The sequence below is a fragment of the Rhineura floridana genome, chromosome 2 (assembly GCF_030035675.1).
Source record: "Rhineura floridana isolate rRhiFlo1 chromosome 2, rRhiFlo1.hap2, whole genome shotgun sequence".
Lineage (NCBI taxonomy): Eukaryota > Metazoa > Chordata > Lepidosauria > Squamata > Rhineuridae > Rhineura > Rhineura floridana.
In genome coordinates, this window is record NC_084481.1 from 12,392,872 (window position 1) to 12,409,723 (window position 16,852).

Consider the following 16,852-nt stretch of genomic DNA (forward strand, 5'->3'; position numbering starts at 1 on the left):
CTAACAGCTGGGTATAGCACAGTGGGGAAGAGAGCCTGGCTGGGAGTCCAGAGTCTGTGAGTTCGAATCCCCGCTCGTGTCTCCTGGGTGTCAAGCACCAGCTAAAGATCACCCGCACAGTGAGTGGCTCAGGGGTTATGTGCCCTGCCACCTGTGCAGCCATGGGCAAGCTGCATAGTCCCAAGGAGCCCAGTTGCCCCCCAGCTGGCAGTTAACGGACAAGGAAGGAGCTGGCTTGTGCAGTTGTGGCAAGCTGAGCAGGCCCTAGCCAGGTGGGGAGGACTAGCCTCAGAGGGAGGCAGTGGTAAACCTCCTCCGAATACAGTTTACCATGAAATCCCTATTCATAGGGTCGCCATAAGTCGGGATTGACTTGAAGGCAGTCCATTTCAAGATACTGTCATAGAAATACATGCACCAAGAAAAGGTTAAAAGATTATATTACTTGTTATCTGAATAGCCTTTGGACAATCTTATTGAGGGACTGGTTGGAAATGTGGTAAGTGAAGCATTATAAAATGTGCCTTGCCAAGGGGCCAAGTGCTTCAAATTATGGCTAGCCATCTGTGTGGTTGCCTTGCCATGTGAGTTTTTAGATTTCCATAATGACACAAATGGCCATTTGTATCTTTCCAAATTGGGGAAAGGACACTATAGTGGGTCCTCCAGGAATTTTTTTTTTCATAATATTTGAGTTTTACCTGTATTTCCCAGGATACCTGAGGCAATGAACAACACTTACATCAATACAATTTCACACTAAATAAGAAAAAAGTAAATAATAAAAAAATAAAAACCAATACCGAAGACGAAGCAGGTAGCAGCAAAAAAAAAACCCGCAATAAAAGCCTTGATAATGAAAATTACAGACTAAACAATCTTATAAATGCAGCAATGTTAAGGTGTTGAACTACGACTTGGGAGGCCAGGGTTCGAATCCCCACACAGCCATGAAGCTCACTGGGTGACCTTGGGCCAGTCACTGCCTCTCAGCCTCGGTGGAAGGCCATGGGAAACCCCCTCTGGATACTGCTTACCATGAAAACCCAGTTCATAGGGTCGCTCATAAGTTGGAATCGACTTGAAGGCAGTCCATTTCATTTTTCAATAGCAGCAGAAAAAAGCAGGAACAATAAAAAAGAGCAATCAAAACAGTGGGTTTAGATAAAATTAAGTACAATATTGTTGGAATAGGAAAGAACTCTTGCTGAAAAATTCTAACTTTAAAATTTGTAAATATACAACATTGTAAAACAGTATTACGGTGGAGAAAGAGGAACTAAGCATAACACTTAAAAGTTATCTTCAAAGTATTCAAAAGAAAAAGCTTCTCAGCACTGAGTACTAACCTTTCTGGAGTAGCTGTGGCAGGCCTGGGAGTGAAACAAGCTAAGGCTTGTTCTTGCCACAGAGCTGATGTGAACAAATTCCAGGTCTTTTTCACAAGATGCTTCTCAAAGGAAAGGGACTGCAATATAACCAGTTCCAGTTAGAAATACAAAATTACAATTGGACTTTAGGTTTGGGCTCCTACTGAGAGAAAGGGTGGGATATAAATCAAATAAATAAATAAATTTGGAAGAGAAACTGTCTTGGTTGCCTTGTGGGATGATACACAACAGGAATGGGAAACTTTTGGCCCTCCAGATGTTGCTTAACTTCAACTCTCATCAGCCCCAGCAAGCATGCTCAACGGCCAGGGATGATGGGAGTTGTAGTTTAACAGCATTTTGAGGGCCAAATGTTCCCCACATCTGATATATAGAGAAAGAGGAACAGAAAGAATGCAAACCTTTTAATCCTTTTGAACCTCAGCAGTTTTCAGTGCCATCAACCATGGCATTTTTCTGGGTAGACTGTTTGAGCTGGAAATATTGCATTGCAGTGGTTCCACTCCTACGCAGATGGTTGATTCAAGATTATGGCCCTGAGGGATCATTGCTGTGCCCTGTGGCATGTGTGCTATGGGGTCTCACAGGGCTCTGGTTTTATTCCCCCCCCCCGTTTAATATCTGCATGAAGCTGCTTAGGTCATCTAGTGATTTAAGACTGAGGTGTTGTCTCCTTTTCATCTCATCCATCAATGCCTAGATACAGTAATGCAGTGGATGAGGACCAGTAAACTAAGTCACAACCCAGACAAGTTGAAGGTTCTGCTAGGTGGTGGCTTGCCTCCGTGGTTGAGGGATTCAGTTTGTTCTGGAGGTGATTGCATTCCCCCTAAGTATCAGATTCACTTTTTAGGAGTGTTAATTGATCTAGTGCTGTTGTTGCAAACCAAGTAGCCTTAGTGGCATGAAGCATCTTTTATCAGCTTTGGCTGATATATCAACTGCAGCCCTATCTGGACAGAGATAACCTTGCCGCAATTATCTGTGTTCCCTTAACCTCCTGTTTGGGTTACTGTGATGCATTATACATAAGGCTGACTTTGAAAAAGGTCCAGAAACAACATCAGCTGATCCAGAACTGGGCAGCAAGTTTATTAGGGACTGGCGAATATGATCAAATTACTGTGGTGCTTTCCCATCTGCACTGGCTGCCATCCTTTTTCTGGGCCCAATTCAAAGCGCTGGTTTAACTTTTAGAGCCCTAAATGGTTTGGGGCCAGATGGCTTAGGACCAGTTTACATTGGCAAGAAAAACTTTGTGAACCCCTTAAGATTTTGACATATTTCCAACCAAAAATGTTAATAGATCTTAATCTAACCCCATAATCCTAGATAAAGAACAATAGAATAACCTGATTAAACAAATGACACACAAACACGATACGTTTGCAACATTTATGTATCCACAACTGATTGAACAGTTAATATCCATGTGTGGAAAAGTATGTGAACCTTTAGATTCAGTACCTGGTGGCACCCCCTTGAGCAGCAATGACTTCATGTAAGCATTTCCTGTAACTGTTGGTCAGTCTGTCACATCAGTTTCAAGGAATTGTGGCCCGTTGCTCCTTACAGAAGTTCCAACTCAGTGACATTTGAGGGCTTCCTTGCATGAACAGCTTCCTTCAGGTCCTTCCACAACATTTTGATGGGGTTTAGGTTCGGACTTGACTAGGCCATTCTATAATACAAAATTTCTTCTTCCGCAGCCATTCTTTGGTAGATCTGCTTGTACGTTTAGGATCATTGTTGTGTTGCATGACCCACTTTCAGTTCAGCTTCAGCCCTCGGACAGATGGCCTGATAATTCTTCTGTAGAATTTTGTGATACAGTGCAGAATTTATGGTTGTGTCAATGATGGCAAGCGGTCCAGGTCCTGTGGCAGCAAAGCAGGCCCAAACCATCACATTCCCACCAACATGCTTGATGGTTGGGGTGAGGTTCTTCTGTTTGAACTCAGTGTTTTTTTGCCAAACATTGAGGCCAAAAGTTCTACCTGTGACTCACCTGTCCAGAGAAGATTGTTCCAGAAGTCTTGGATCATGTATGTTGTCTCTAGCGAACTTTAGATGGGCATCAGTGTTCTTTTTAGAGAGTAATGGTTTTCTTCTGGCTATCCTCCCTTGAAGATGATTATTGTTGAGTCTTCTCCTGATTGGTGAGTCATGAATACACACATTAGCCAAGGCAAGAGTGGCCTGCAGATCCTTGGATGTTACTCTGGGGTTCTTTGTGACTTACTGGATGATGCACTGGTTTGTTCTTGGAGAGTTTTTGGTAGGACTACTGTTCCTGGGTAAACTGACTGTGGTCTTGAACCTTCTCCATTTGTAGACTATCTGTCTGACAGTGGATTGGTGGAGCCCTAGATTCTTAGAAATGGTTTTATAACCTTTTCTAGACTGATGACCAGCAACAACTGCTTTTGAGGTCCTCAGTGATACCTTTTGATCATGATATGATGTGTTTTCACACAACCATATGGTGGAGACCAAACTTGGAAAGTTTCTGATCCTTTTAGGGTGGGACCTTCCAAACTCACCCTGGATTCCTTAAGCACCTGATTCTACTTACTCCCTTTAGAGCTGATGCAACCAGGGGTTCACATACTCTTGCACCTACCCTGACTCTTACGTACTCATTGTTTGCCTAATTTACACATCGGTTTATTTCAGAAGACACAGAATTGGTTAAGATAAATCCTATTGGATGTTTAGAAAGGACTGGTTTTGATTCACAAAGGCTATCATGATAAAACAATGGGTTTACAGTACAAACTTTTTCTGGCTACTGTACTTGAAGGATTAGCCACCTCCTGTATATATCTCCCCAGACCCTAATCTTAAGAAGTCGTTCCCAGGATTCCCCTGCCAAATGAGGTGTGGCGGATGGCTACTAGAGAGAGGATCTTTTCAGTAATGGATCCCTGGTTATGGAATGCCCTCCTCAGACAGTCTCACCTAGCGCTCATATTATCCTTTTGGCACTGGGGAAAGTTCTTTATATTTTCCTAGGTGTTTAAAATTCTTTAGATTTTAGTGCCTTTTAATGTTATTTTATATGGCTTACTGCTGTTGGTTTCTCTTTTTTAACAGTTTTTGGTTCACTGTTTTTAAATAATATTTGCTCAGAGGTTTATTTTAAAGAAGCTGAGCTTAGACTGCAATCCTACTCACATGAAAGTAACTCGGACTTTAAGGGAACTAAAACAAGCCAGATTAATAGATAGTAGCAAGAAATACTAGACGCTTCCCCAGTTTATGAGAATTAAATATGACTTTTTTTAAAACAGCAGCTTGGCTGCCAACCAAATGTACTATGTATAAACATAGCTGGGTTGCTTCTTCAGTTTGTAGTCCTACTGTGAATTAGAGGGCCAGGCTAGCCCAAACTGAAGGGCAGCTGGTATTGCATATTAGATAGTCTGTATACTATCTAATAGAAAAAGCAGCTGCTCTTTGGAGTTCTAGGAGCTCTTGAAGATGACTTCTAAAGTCTACAGCCCAATGAAGCTCTCCGACACTGGACAGCCATCTGATTTCGATTCCTGCATTGAGCCTTCCAACTCATGTGATGGCCCTTCCAAGGCTCATGTGATGGCCCTTCCAAGCCCCTTCCAACTCTACTATTCTATGGTTCTATGAAGAATGTGTAAGACATTTGTCTCCATGTAAATGTTTGTCAAAAGTCTAACTGGGTTTTTTACACAGTGGACCTTTTTTTTCATTCATATATTAGGAAGTATGTGACTGGACTTCTCTAATGGCTTTATAATTTGGAAACTATTGCTCCAGAGGGTGGATAAAAATCATTGGCTTGAGTTAAATGTTAGCTACATTAAGTGTCTCTTTAAAATAACACCTACCTTTAAAATGAAATTTGAGTTTAATAGTAATATATTAAAAGTCTGGTCTGATCATCAGTTCTGTTAAAAGTGGTCCTTTGTCAAGCACATTGCATTATAGCCTGCCCTTCTGGGTAGCAGAACAATGAGGAATATGTGAGCGTTGAGGTTAAGCATTATAAATATAACAATAGGTCATATATTTTATGACATATTCTTATAACTCTGCGTACCAAACATTTTGGATGCTTCCTCTGTGAGATAGAAAATAAGCTGCTCTACCATATAAGATAATAGACAGCTCTGCCATATAACTACTAGCCCCAGTTTCTAGATTACAAAGGGGCTTGCACTCACCAATCTGTAGGTTTAACTTGCCCAAGAAAAAAACAATTTAAGTTTCTGAATAGTTTAAAACATATTTCCTGAATAGCCATGCACATTACTTGGTTGCTACAGCAGTTAAAACGTCTTTCAGTTAAATAAAGCTTTTATACTACCCAGCAGCATAATCGAAAACCTTTGGCCATGCAGATTGCATTCTTTGCACAAGGCACAGTTGCATCTCTTTATAGAGAAGGGAGGTGATTGTGAAACTACTGGATTTGTCTGGCTCTGTTCACATGGCAGGATTGGTTACCTGAAGACAAGAGCCACAATCCAGTACAGAATTAGATGTGTTAGATTGTGGTCTAGGTGCCCAGAAATCTCCAGAAGAAACTGGACGAAACAGTGTTTTTGCACATGAGACAAAAAGTGGGTAGCAGAACAATGGAGAATGTGTTGATAGTTACAAATATTCGTAACTTCTTCAATAATATGAATGTATTCCATTGTATCACATTGAAAATGTCAAATGTTTTTTCCACACGATATCTAATTCTGTGAGTTTGTGTGTGTATCATTACTAGGTTTTAAGAAGTAGAATTTAACATGTTTTATTACATTTTCTCCCTTCGGCTTTTTATTTTAAAATAGCATAAGCTTTTGTAACCAACAAATTTTACTTCATCAGATGCTGAGTTGGAACTGGGGAAAATAAGATGGGAACGTCTGTTAAAAGCTAACGAAGAGGAAACATTAGAATAATATTATCAGTTACGAAAAACCTTGATAGTGTGACCTGGTTGCACAACACAGTAAGCCACAAAGTGAAGGCAATATCTGATTTGGTCACAAAAGCCAGACAGGCAGCTGTGTATGAAGAAACATTTACCACAGTTCATGGTTAGTAAGGAGGGAGCTTAACTATGAGCCTTGTTTCAGAAGACAGGCTAAGCCAGACTTTGGCCTAGCTCAGCATGATACAGCAGTAAAAAGGGCCAAAGAGAAGCAAAGCAGCTACAGGCTCCCCCCCCCCCCCACTAGGCAATAGTTTGGCTTACCATATTGTGTGAACCAGGTCATAATGCACAAAGAAACCATGGGCTTAACAGAGATGGCAAGATGGCAAGATGGCAAGATGGCAAGATTCTACATCGTTTATACTACTACTGTCCCTTTAAGAATGTTTCCGTCTTCTCCTAAGCTGGGGACAGGGCCCTGCTACTGTGACCACCTCTCCTCCTTTTATCTTCTCACCGCTTTCGAAACAGCTGCTGCTGTTTTAGCTGATGAGCCACTGCTGCCCACCATTCAGCACTCCCCCAACTGATTGACCAAGCTAGAGGAGAGAGGATTGTGCTAGTGATGGCTCATGTGATGGCCCTCCAGATATTGGTGGAATCCAGCTCCAGCCTGCTTGGCCAATGGTTGGGGATGATGGAAGTTATTGTAAACCCGTTTCAAGTAAATTTACCTCACTTTCTGCAGTTCTAACCCTACTTACCTAGGAGTAACTCCACTGAATTTAGCAGGACTTCTGAACAGATATGGTTAGGATTGCCCTGATAGTGTCCTTGCATGTGTGCATGGAGCCAAACAGAAATTAACTTCTGTATACAATTTTAATATAGCTGCCTGTATGTATTATATACATAAAGAGGACTGCTAATGCAGAAGAGCTGAGGGAGTTCTAATGAAATGTACTGGTAATCAGAGCATATACATGGAGTTAAAGAGGCTTTAAATGAATGGGGTAAATCCCAAACTAGGCATCAACTTCAGTATGCTCAACAGTACAGTATTATCAACTCATTGAGGATGCTGATGGTCTACCATACAAAGCTGATTTAAGAAATAACACTGGTCAACACTAATTTTATTGCCAATGATGTTTGATCGATTTTAGGGTAACTTTGTGTCGCTGATTCAGAATATGGCATTGGTTTTGCTAAATTGGCTCTAATTTTTGAGATAATGGATGCCCCCATTGAAAAACATAACAAATTCAAAAAATTTAATGGTCAGGCATAGCCTACCCACAAATGACATGGAAACTGTCTCAAATCATACAAAAGTAAACACATGAAATACCTAATGGCGTTGTATTCAGTACAATAACATTAAAACAAAGGAAGCTGATTCAGATAATCACAATTAATGCATAGAAAAACGCTGTGTGTACGATTTTCTTTTATGTGGGGCATCAGGACAATCATGTTGGAGGCTCCAGCAGTAGTCTGCCATCATGTGTCTGTCCCATCTGCCTTGATACCTTTCCTCCATCACCTTTACATCCTGATGGAACCTCTCCCCTTGTTCCTCACTAAAATCACCAAGATCATCCGGAAATCTGTCTTAAGTGGCTATGGAGATAGTGTACCTTTATGCTCATATTAGTACCCAAATGTTTAAAGTTAGCGAGCATGTTTTGCACCAATTCTTCTTAATTGTCTGCTTTGTGGTTACCCAAGAAGTTCTTGATGACTGAGACATAACTACACCAGGCAGAAGCTTCAACATCATTCATAAATTTAGTGAAATTTAAATCATTGATGAGTTTACGAATTTTAGGACCATCAAAGATTCCTGCTTTTAGTTTTTCCATAGTCAGTCCAAGGAACGATCTACAAATGTATTTGAAGCAATCACCATCTTTGTCCAAGGCCTTAACAAATTGCTTCATCAGTCCAAGCTTGAGATGGAGTGGTGGGAGAATGATTTTTTCTCAGACAACCAATGGCTTGTTAATGATGTTCGCTGCACCTACAGTCATGTGTTCCCTTGAAGGCCATGTCACTTTTTTCCAATGATCTCGCTTTGCCCTACTATCCCACAAGCAGATGAAACAAGGGTACTTTGTGTATCCACTTTGCTGCCCAAGCAAGAAGTTCACCATCTTTAGATCAACACAAATACACCACCGGTGCTCATGATAGGAGAGCTTCTGCAAGACCATTTTGATATTTTCATATTCTTTTTTAAGTTTTGTTGAGTGAGCAATTGGAAGAGATGCATAGCGGTTACCATTGTGCAATAAAACACATTTCAAGCTTCTGGTGGAGCTGTCTATAAAAAGCCGCCAATCTTCTGGTCGATGTTCCGGTAGTCCCATTTGGAGAATTAGTCCAGGAATGTTATTGCAGTATACAAGTTCTTCATCTTGGCTGAAGTATGGAAGAAGTCCTCCTCTCTTGTCCGATAAGCTGTTATGTTAGCTTCCGGCTGTAGACAGTTCTTTTCCATTAGGCTGGATGCTAAAAGTTCAGATGCTTGCTTTGACAGACTGAGGTCTCGTATCAGATCATTGAGTTCTTTTTGGGAGAACTGCTCAGGTGTTGAAAAGCTTTCTTCATATTCACTTCCAGGGCTACCACCTGTGCTACACTCCACGTCCAGCATTTCTTCAACATCTGACAATGGAAGGTCAGGCAGCGAGGTAGACACTGGTATGGGAACGTCTTTGCTGTGTGGCACAGGTCACCTTGCTGAGTCCAAATCAGGATACTCCCACTTATGTTTCTTGTAGCGATTGAAGCCTTTCACATTCACAACACAAAAATAACAATCATCATGATGGTTTTGCGGCTCTCTCCACACCATAGGCACACCAAAGTTTAAACATTTCCTTTCTCCATTTTTCCACTGTCGTAGGCACTCTACACAGGTTTTGCAAACCTTATGGGGAGCCCAAGACTTATCTTGATCTCCAAGCTTCACTCCAAAATAAGCAAGATATGCTTGTTTTACAAAGTCAGTGAGGTTTTTTCTTTGTTTTTGCAGAGTGTATTCGCCACCAGGGCCGGTTCCAGGAATGCGGGGGCCCTTGGGCATTAGCCTGCCCCGGGCCCCTCTGCTTCCCTTCTGCGATCCTGTGGATCGCAAGATGAGCTCCCAAACTGCCCGCCATCCCCAGCGCTTCACCTACCTTTCTCTGCTGTTCGTGCAGGGTTGCCATCAATAAAGATGGCGGCCGAGGTTTCCGTAAGGGACTGAAGCCTTTGCCGCCATCTTGGTTGATGGCATGCAGCGTGCACATTGCATAAATAAAATAAGAATTCCAAGATACAGTTCGTAGTTTGAACCTAGGAAAATATGCTATATAGATACTAATTATTAGAAAATATGGCACAAGATGGTCTAGTTCATTTGGCTTGGATTGTTTGTGATAAATGAAGGCTGCTTTGGTGAGACTAGGGTTTTTCTTCTGTATTTGTATTCCCCAAAAGAAACTCAAACTTGGGAATAGCATCTCAGAGAGCCAGTCTGGTATAGTGGTTAGAGTGCCAGACTAATACTTGGGGCATGAACCTCACTGGATTATTTCAGGCCAGTCATAGTCTCTCAGACTAACCTACTTCACAGGGTTGTTGGGGGGATTAAATAAGGAGGGGGAGAACCATTTACGCCACCTTGGGCTCCTTGGAGAAAAGATGGGATATAAATGCAATAAATAATACAATAATAATCTCTTCTGGTACTTTGTTTCAGATTTAGCATTGGAGTCAAATCCATCAGACCATCCTAGAGCAAGCACAATTTTCTTGAGCAAATCCCAAACAGATGGTAAGCTATCTATTGCTCTCTTTAAAAAAAGAAGAAGGGCGGGAGGGAGGACTGGATAGAGTGGGTATTTAGATTTTAATTGAGGAAAGTCTCTGTCTCCTTCCACTTCTGTGAAAATACTGACTTGCTTCAACACATTTAGCTGCTCTTCAGAGCACTTTTCATAGCCAGGACATTTAAAAATATGCTTTTAATTCATTCTTAAACACTCTCCGTTCATTAGAATGACTAAGAATGATTGCGTTCCTTATTTAGGGATTTGACAGTAGGAAATTGTCTTGTGACCAATGCCTGGACAAAAATCTACTTAGATTTTTCCTGGCAGACTGTGTGCCTTGTAGCTTGAAGCTCAGCAGCTTTACATGGCACAACTAACAGCACTTATTTTTGTTATCACATGCTTTTCATGGTATAAAATTTTAGTGCAGTTGGATTATCTCAAACTCACCAAGTGAATGCTTAAAACAGTGCTATCTGGTGATGAAATTTCTAATAACATACCTCTTCCTTCTAATGAAATGTATCGTTATCTCCCTTTCCTTCAGACTACTTATGGGTATCTCCTTCATACATATATTTTGCGTAATAAGAGTATTGAGCACTTTTTTGGCTCTGGTCCTTAGGATGCATTACTGCAGTAAGTCCCCAGTCCTTGTAGTAAAACGTGGAAGCTGGTTCTGCTGCCTTGATCAGCACTAATTCCACATAATCGTTTTGTATTGGGAGTGCAAGTTAAGTTTCAAAAAAGGCAATATAAAATGAAGCAGACACACCCTGAATTTGATGGAACATGCTCAGAACCCACCCTATTCTTGTGATGAAACGTTTTTTAATATTGTGCAGCAGATTTTATAACCCACCCTGGGACCTATTGGTGAAGGGCAAGCAATAACTTTTAATAATAGTAATGGCAATAATTTAAAATTGAGTCGTTGTCAGATAAAATATGGGTAGTATTGTCATGTTTGAATGTATGCACCTAACAACTAAGCAGAGACTTTTTTAGAATGTAATCTGTTTAGAAATTCAAGCATTCATTGATCAAAGTCTTTTCTCCCTATTAGTGAGAGAGAAGAGGAAAAGCAACCACATCAACCATGTAAGTACATCTAATAGATAACGAGAGGTCTAAGTACTAGTATAACTCACTAGTATTAGTAAGTGCTAGTTATATACAGGAAATGGCAGCAGTTACCTTAGAGTTTCACTCCTTACTATAATTTAATTTAAATGTCTCTCTTCAAATCAGTGGGATTTGAAGTGTTTGAACTCAGCTGGATCATGCTTTCTATGAGGAGGATAAAACTTTACTGCTGAATGGGAGTAGAAAGTAGTTTGAAGCTGGACTTTCACCCAGAGCTTTTTCTTTCTTTTTTATTTTTAGGGTCAGACAGAACCACTTTTATAAGAGAATAAAAATTCTTTATGTTTGCCTTCAAGGAAAGAGTAGCAATTATAGGGATTTTAAAATGTTTAAGGGTGCAGGGTGAGTAGAATCCTTGCTCAGAATGTTTAAACCATTCACTGCATATTGAAAATGAGGTCACCATACTTTTTAAAATCCCCTCCTTTCACAGCACAGTAGAACACAATCCTAGGTTGGCTGCACAAGTATTTTGGTCAAAGCACATGCATGATGTAACTGTGTCAAGTGCAAAAGCATCTTTAATAAGGGAGCAGGAAATGCTTTTTTCACATGGTTAATAGTGTGATGGGGGATTGTGTGCTTCAATGGGGGCTGAAGCAGAGGATCACCTGGGATTAATGGAATTCGTGGTGATAAATCCCTTTCAGCATGCAACGTCTATATTTTTTGCCTGCCACCACTAGATAGAACAAATGCTCTGTATTTCCATTTCCAATCTCTTTCAGATATACTTTGCTGCCTAAGTAGGAAGGGGATGATATATTCATAAGATACAGTTGGGCAGAAGATGTTTTTTATTTAATTTTCATTGAACAGCCTACTTACCTGCTAGTTGCTGGGATTCTTGCTCGGTCTGAACATCGCCCTGGGCTCCTACTGGGAGAAAGGGTGGAATATAAATCAAATAAATAAATAAACAAACAAACATGTTTTCTTAAACAAGTGTGCATTTTTCTCAATCACATAACACAATTAGGATCTTTTTTCTCAATCACATAACACAATTAGGATCTTTTTTCTCAATCACATAACACAATTAGGATCTTTTTTCTCAATCACATAACACAATTAGGATCTTTTTTCTCAATCACATAACACAATTAGGATCTTTTTTCTCAATCACATAACACAATTAGGATCTTTTAATATGTAAAGTGTGACTAAGGATGTACTCTTGCTTTGTCTATTTAAAGAATTCATAGGGATTCTGGTTCAGTAACAGTAAAATACTCTGCAAAACATAGCTCACCCCTGCCTTAAGGTTCATTCCTAGAACTGTTTGGTTGGATAAAGAATCATTAGGTTCTCATATAACCCAAAATACCTTTCCCAAGTTTGAGCAGAAACTTTTAGCTTCTCCATGCCACACTGTTAGCATGCATTCTTCTCCTTACTTTAAACCTGTCATCTCTCTTGTATTCTGCTCCACTCTTTAAAATAGCAGCGTAAGGGAGCCCTGATCTGGATTGGGACTTTGTGCAGGGGCTGGAATTTTGTCCTCCATTTTTCTTCTGAAAATTCCTCTGAAATTGGTTATTTGCCCCTGAATTCGCTGTGATGGCACTTTAAAGAGCAAATGGGAATTTTGCTGGGGTGGGGGGATTTTCAGTGGAAAAGTAGCATGGCAGGAAAGTGTTAAATCTACCTTCCCCTATGCCATAGTCCTGATTCAGATCACCCCCCCCCCAAAAAAAGCTGTTTTTTAAAAGGGGTGGGGACAAGACATGTTATGCATTTAACATCACATCCATTTTGGCCCTGAAATTCATGGTGCCCAAAGTCGGCCTGAAGCGTTTCATTGGTCCCTCTTCTTGCAGAGTCTGCCTTATCTTTGTGTGTGTCACTATCATTAGGCAGTCTTGGCTATATACTGCAGCAAAAATAGAAAAATTGTAGGTGCCTAAACATGTAGTTTTGTGTAGGCATCTATTGTCATGTGCCTGACTATGGTCCAGGATGGAGCTAACTTTGATCTCTTCTTACCACTGTACTGGTTCTCAGGCCAGCTATGTAAGCATTTTATGATAATCCTTACATATAAAAGTCTGGGAGGGTGAACACTATAAATCCAGAAATCATTTTTCTGGAAACTTTTAAAAGCACTTTCTTTCGTCCAGGTTTCCCCAGGACAGCTTACAAAAAAATATAGTTCATGTTCAACAATATTTATTGATGACAGCACAGTAAGCCAGCCTAATCTTAGGAGCACAATAAAATGGTAAGTACCACTGAGTTTTGTGGGTAGGGGTAAATTCTCACGGACCACATTCATGTACTCTGAGAGTTCAGAGGAGTCAGTATTCTGTCTAACTAGTTCTAATGGAAGTGATAAATTCTGAGATGAGCAGAAAAGTTTTCTTTGCCCCAAAATATGTTAATGCCATCCATGTGAAGCTTTTTCTCTGGTAACATTATATAAAACATGCAGAGTAATTGTGACCACTTATGTTTGCCTGCCATCTAGTGGCATCAAATTATCCCTTAATTATTTGGTTCCAAAATTCTCTGATTCAAGGATTAGCTAATATTTAAGCTCTTTTTTATCTTAAATTATATCTTGTTTAGTAGTCACTTTCTCTGATGCAGACTTGTTAATTCCAGAGCTCTCCTATACCCGTTGTTGTATCTTAAAATTGGCTTGAACTTTAAAGAGCTGCTTAGCTGATAAAATCCTGTAGTGCTTGAGACAATCCAACTAGTCTAATTCGCGATGCAACAACCTGATTTGCCATAGATTGGCCCATGTAAGTCACAGTAACTTCAGTTATATGTGTTTAGGCCAAAGACTGATGATGTGGCCTGCAGGAGGAAAACAGATCCACAGCTGAAGCTGAGAACTAATGGAGATTTTAAGTACAACATCATGCATCAGTTGTCTTACATGACAAGTGACACAATTGGGTCAGGGCACTGGGGGAAGAGGGTTGGGGGTACCCTTCCTTTTCCCCTCTGATAAGCTTTTAGAACTTGCTTCCAATTCTGTTGTGTGGCCTGTAGACTTATTCCCCCAATGTAGAAATAATGAAAGTATACTACAGCTTAAAGATAGATTTTTTTTGGCACTATAAATCCTAAAGAGTTTTATTTAAGAGAACCTTGTACTGTTGTAACTCACCAGCATTGTGAGGCAAGCTCCTTAAGGGATGACGTGATGCAAATGGATTTAGCCCATTTATAGGTGCGGCTAGCTATAAGTTTGAACCCCCTCCCCCCCCCAACATGTTTTCCTCCAGCTCTTAAGAGACTTCATGCACGATGAACATTGCTATTCTCAGAGCTTTCAGACTGGGGTGAGTGGAGAGTTGACCCTGCACAGTGGATGTGGGATGTCAAAGCTTTCTCCTCTGATTCCTCAGCTGTGCCATATAGTATGGTAAGCCTGGTGAGCCATGGACTGTTGTCTTTTTTAGCTGATCAAAGCATCAGTCTCCTTTCCTCTTTAGCCTCATAAACCCTACCAGCTGTGCAGAGAGCATAACCTCTAAATCTTGGCACTGGCAACATCAAGAGGAATGCTTTGTTTTTATTTATTGAAGTTTATATACCTCGTTGCTGTAAAAAAAAAAAAGCCACATAAGCAGTTTACAAAAAACATTAAAATTACCGATAAAACAATTAAAAACAAGCGATTAAAACATTTTTAAAACAAATTAAAAACAGCGACAAAAATTTAAAAAAACACATCAGCAGTCTCTTGCCCAATTCATCTATACAAAGCTATTTTCTTATAAAACAGCATAGCTGTATCAAGCCAGTGATCCATTATATAGAAATGTGAAGGCCCTGGAAAGCAAAGGTTTTTTCCTAATTTTTTCTGGTTTCCCCTGAAAAATGGGAAAACCCAGAAAAAAAATTTCCCCTAATGTTTCCATTTTTGTCCCAGGCCTTCACATCTGTAATTATATTAACTAGTTGCAGGCATTATAGGCAATCCAATACACACTTACCTGGCAGTAAGTCCCGTTGAACCCAGTGGAGCTTACTTCTGAGTAGACATGTATTGGATTGCAGCCTTAGTTCAGTTGACCTTGTATTTGTGGGTGTTGGGCACTTGATACTATGGTTTTAATATCTTACAGACCAGTTAAAAATGGAAAAGAGGAAGGAATACATTTCTGATTTAGTTTTTGTCATAAAAATCTTCTATCCCTAACAGCAATCTTGTATCAAAATTGAAAATTGTAGAACCACTTACAGTGAAATAACTTTTTCTCCTCTTCTCACAGTGTTACGTTAGCAATATACTATCACATAAAGAACAGGTGAGCACCAGTTAAAACTGTTGTTGCTAAGTCATTGCAGTGATGCCAGCTATAGCTTAGCCATTAGTTCCTGGTGAAGCTAAGCTGTGGCAGGTGTGTTTTGTTAATTGGGGTTGTTGTGTTGGAGGGATAATGGTGTTAAAAATCAGAAACTTGATATGTGAATATAAAATAACAAGAATTTAAAATCTGAAGGTTTTAAAATGAACTGATATTAACTGCATTTGTCATACTTTAAGAAATGTGGCGAGGGCTATAAGGAACCCTGGGGAACTGAAAAAGAGAGAAGCAAATACATAGGGAATTTTTAAAATTAAGGTGTTAAATGCAAACATCAAATCACACTGTTGCACTGTGCATAATTTCATAAGTAGGGCTGAGAGGGAAGAGTTGCAAATGCATGTTCCTTGTCTCCCCACTTCTATGGATGATGATGAGCTACTCCAGTGCAGGAGATTCATGTTAAATATAGCTCTCTGGGGATGATGGGAGTCTCTTTAAACACAAGAGCCACAGTACTAGTCATATCTCAGGCTGTGTACTGCCTTTTGTGAGGTTTTGCATCCCTTGTAATTTATGCACATTGTATAAGCTTAAAAATGTGTCTGCAAGGGGATTGTATGTCTGTTCCCCATATGGTACCCTGGATTGTACCCTGGATTGTAACCAGAGTAGTTGAGCCAAAGTCCACTCATACAAGGTGTCCTTGCCCAATTTCCACCTATCCTTCCCCCCCTCACTGAAACCCCTTGCACCACATCCCACCCCATTTGGGCGGGGGGGGGAGAGAGTAATGGGAAAGCTGTGTTGCACAAGCAACCTTCTACTCATGCTAAGCTGGATCCAGTCCCTGGACTTCTGACCATATCACGCATGATATTGTTCACTTGCCCAGACCTCTTGTTGTGCCTCTATGCAAGGGCTTGCTAAAACTCCAAATTTGGCTCAAGTTAAATATCTCGGTCTTGAAAATGGGTCTACAAAAGTTATGAACCCACAAAAATATTTACTAGTTTAGCTGCACTTGGTTGGTCATTTGTGTCATCTGTTGTAGTCTTGAGAAAGATGGGGAGGGAATCCCAAATTCTTACAGTTTACAAAAGTTCCCCTGTCTTGTCTACTGGAGATACTGGTTAGTTCGACAGGCAAGTGGCTATTTAAAAGCCTCAAATACCAGTATCAAAATTAAAACATGCAAAATATGAGCAGTGTTCAACCTTGCTTTGTATGAAAGATGATATATAAAAGTATTAAATAAACAAACCTTTATTCCTTGGGTCCCAACATGGTGCCCATGGGCACAATAAGACTTTTAGCCCC

General features: G+C 40.3%; 1 protein-coding gene across 3 annotated transcripts in view; it reads left to right on the top strand.

The window, feature by feature from the left end:
- CCNYL1 (cyclin Y like 1) overlaps nt 1-16,852 on the top strand; it is a 35,556-nt gene that overhangs the window by 3,932 nt on the left and 14,772 nt on the right. For all 3 annotated transcript variants that reach the window (XM_061607812.1, XM_061607811.1, XM_061607810.1), the window contains exons 2-5: nt 10,049-10,123; nt 11,188-11,222; nt 13,388-13,488; nt 15,497-15,532. In XM_061607812.1, coding sequence (XP_061463796.1) covers nt 10,049-10,123; nt 11,188-11,222; nt 13,388-13,488; nt 15,497-15,532 — 247 coding nt within the window. The remainder of the gene's footprint in view (nt 1-10,048; nt 10,124-11,187; nt 11,223-13,387; nt 13,489-15,496; nt 15,533-16,852) is intronic.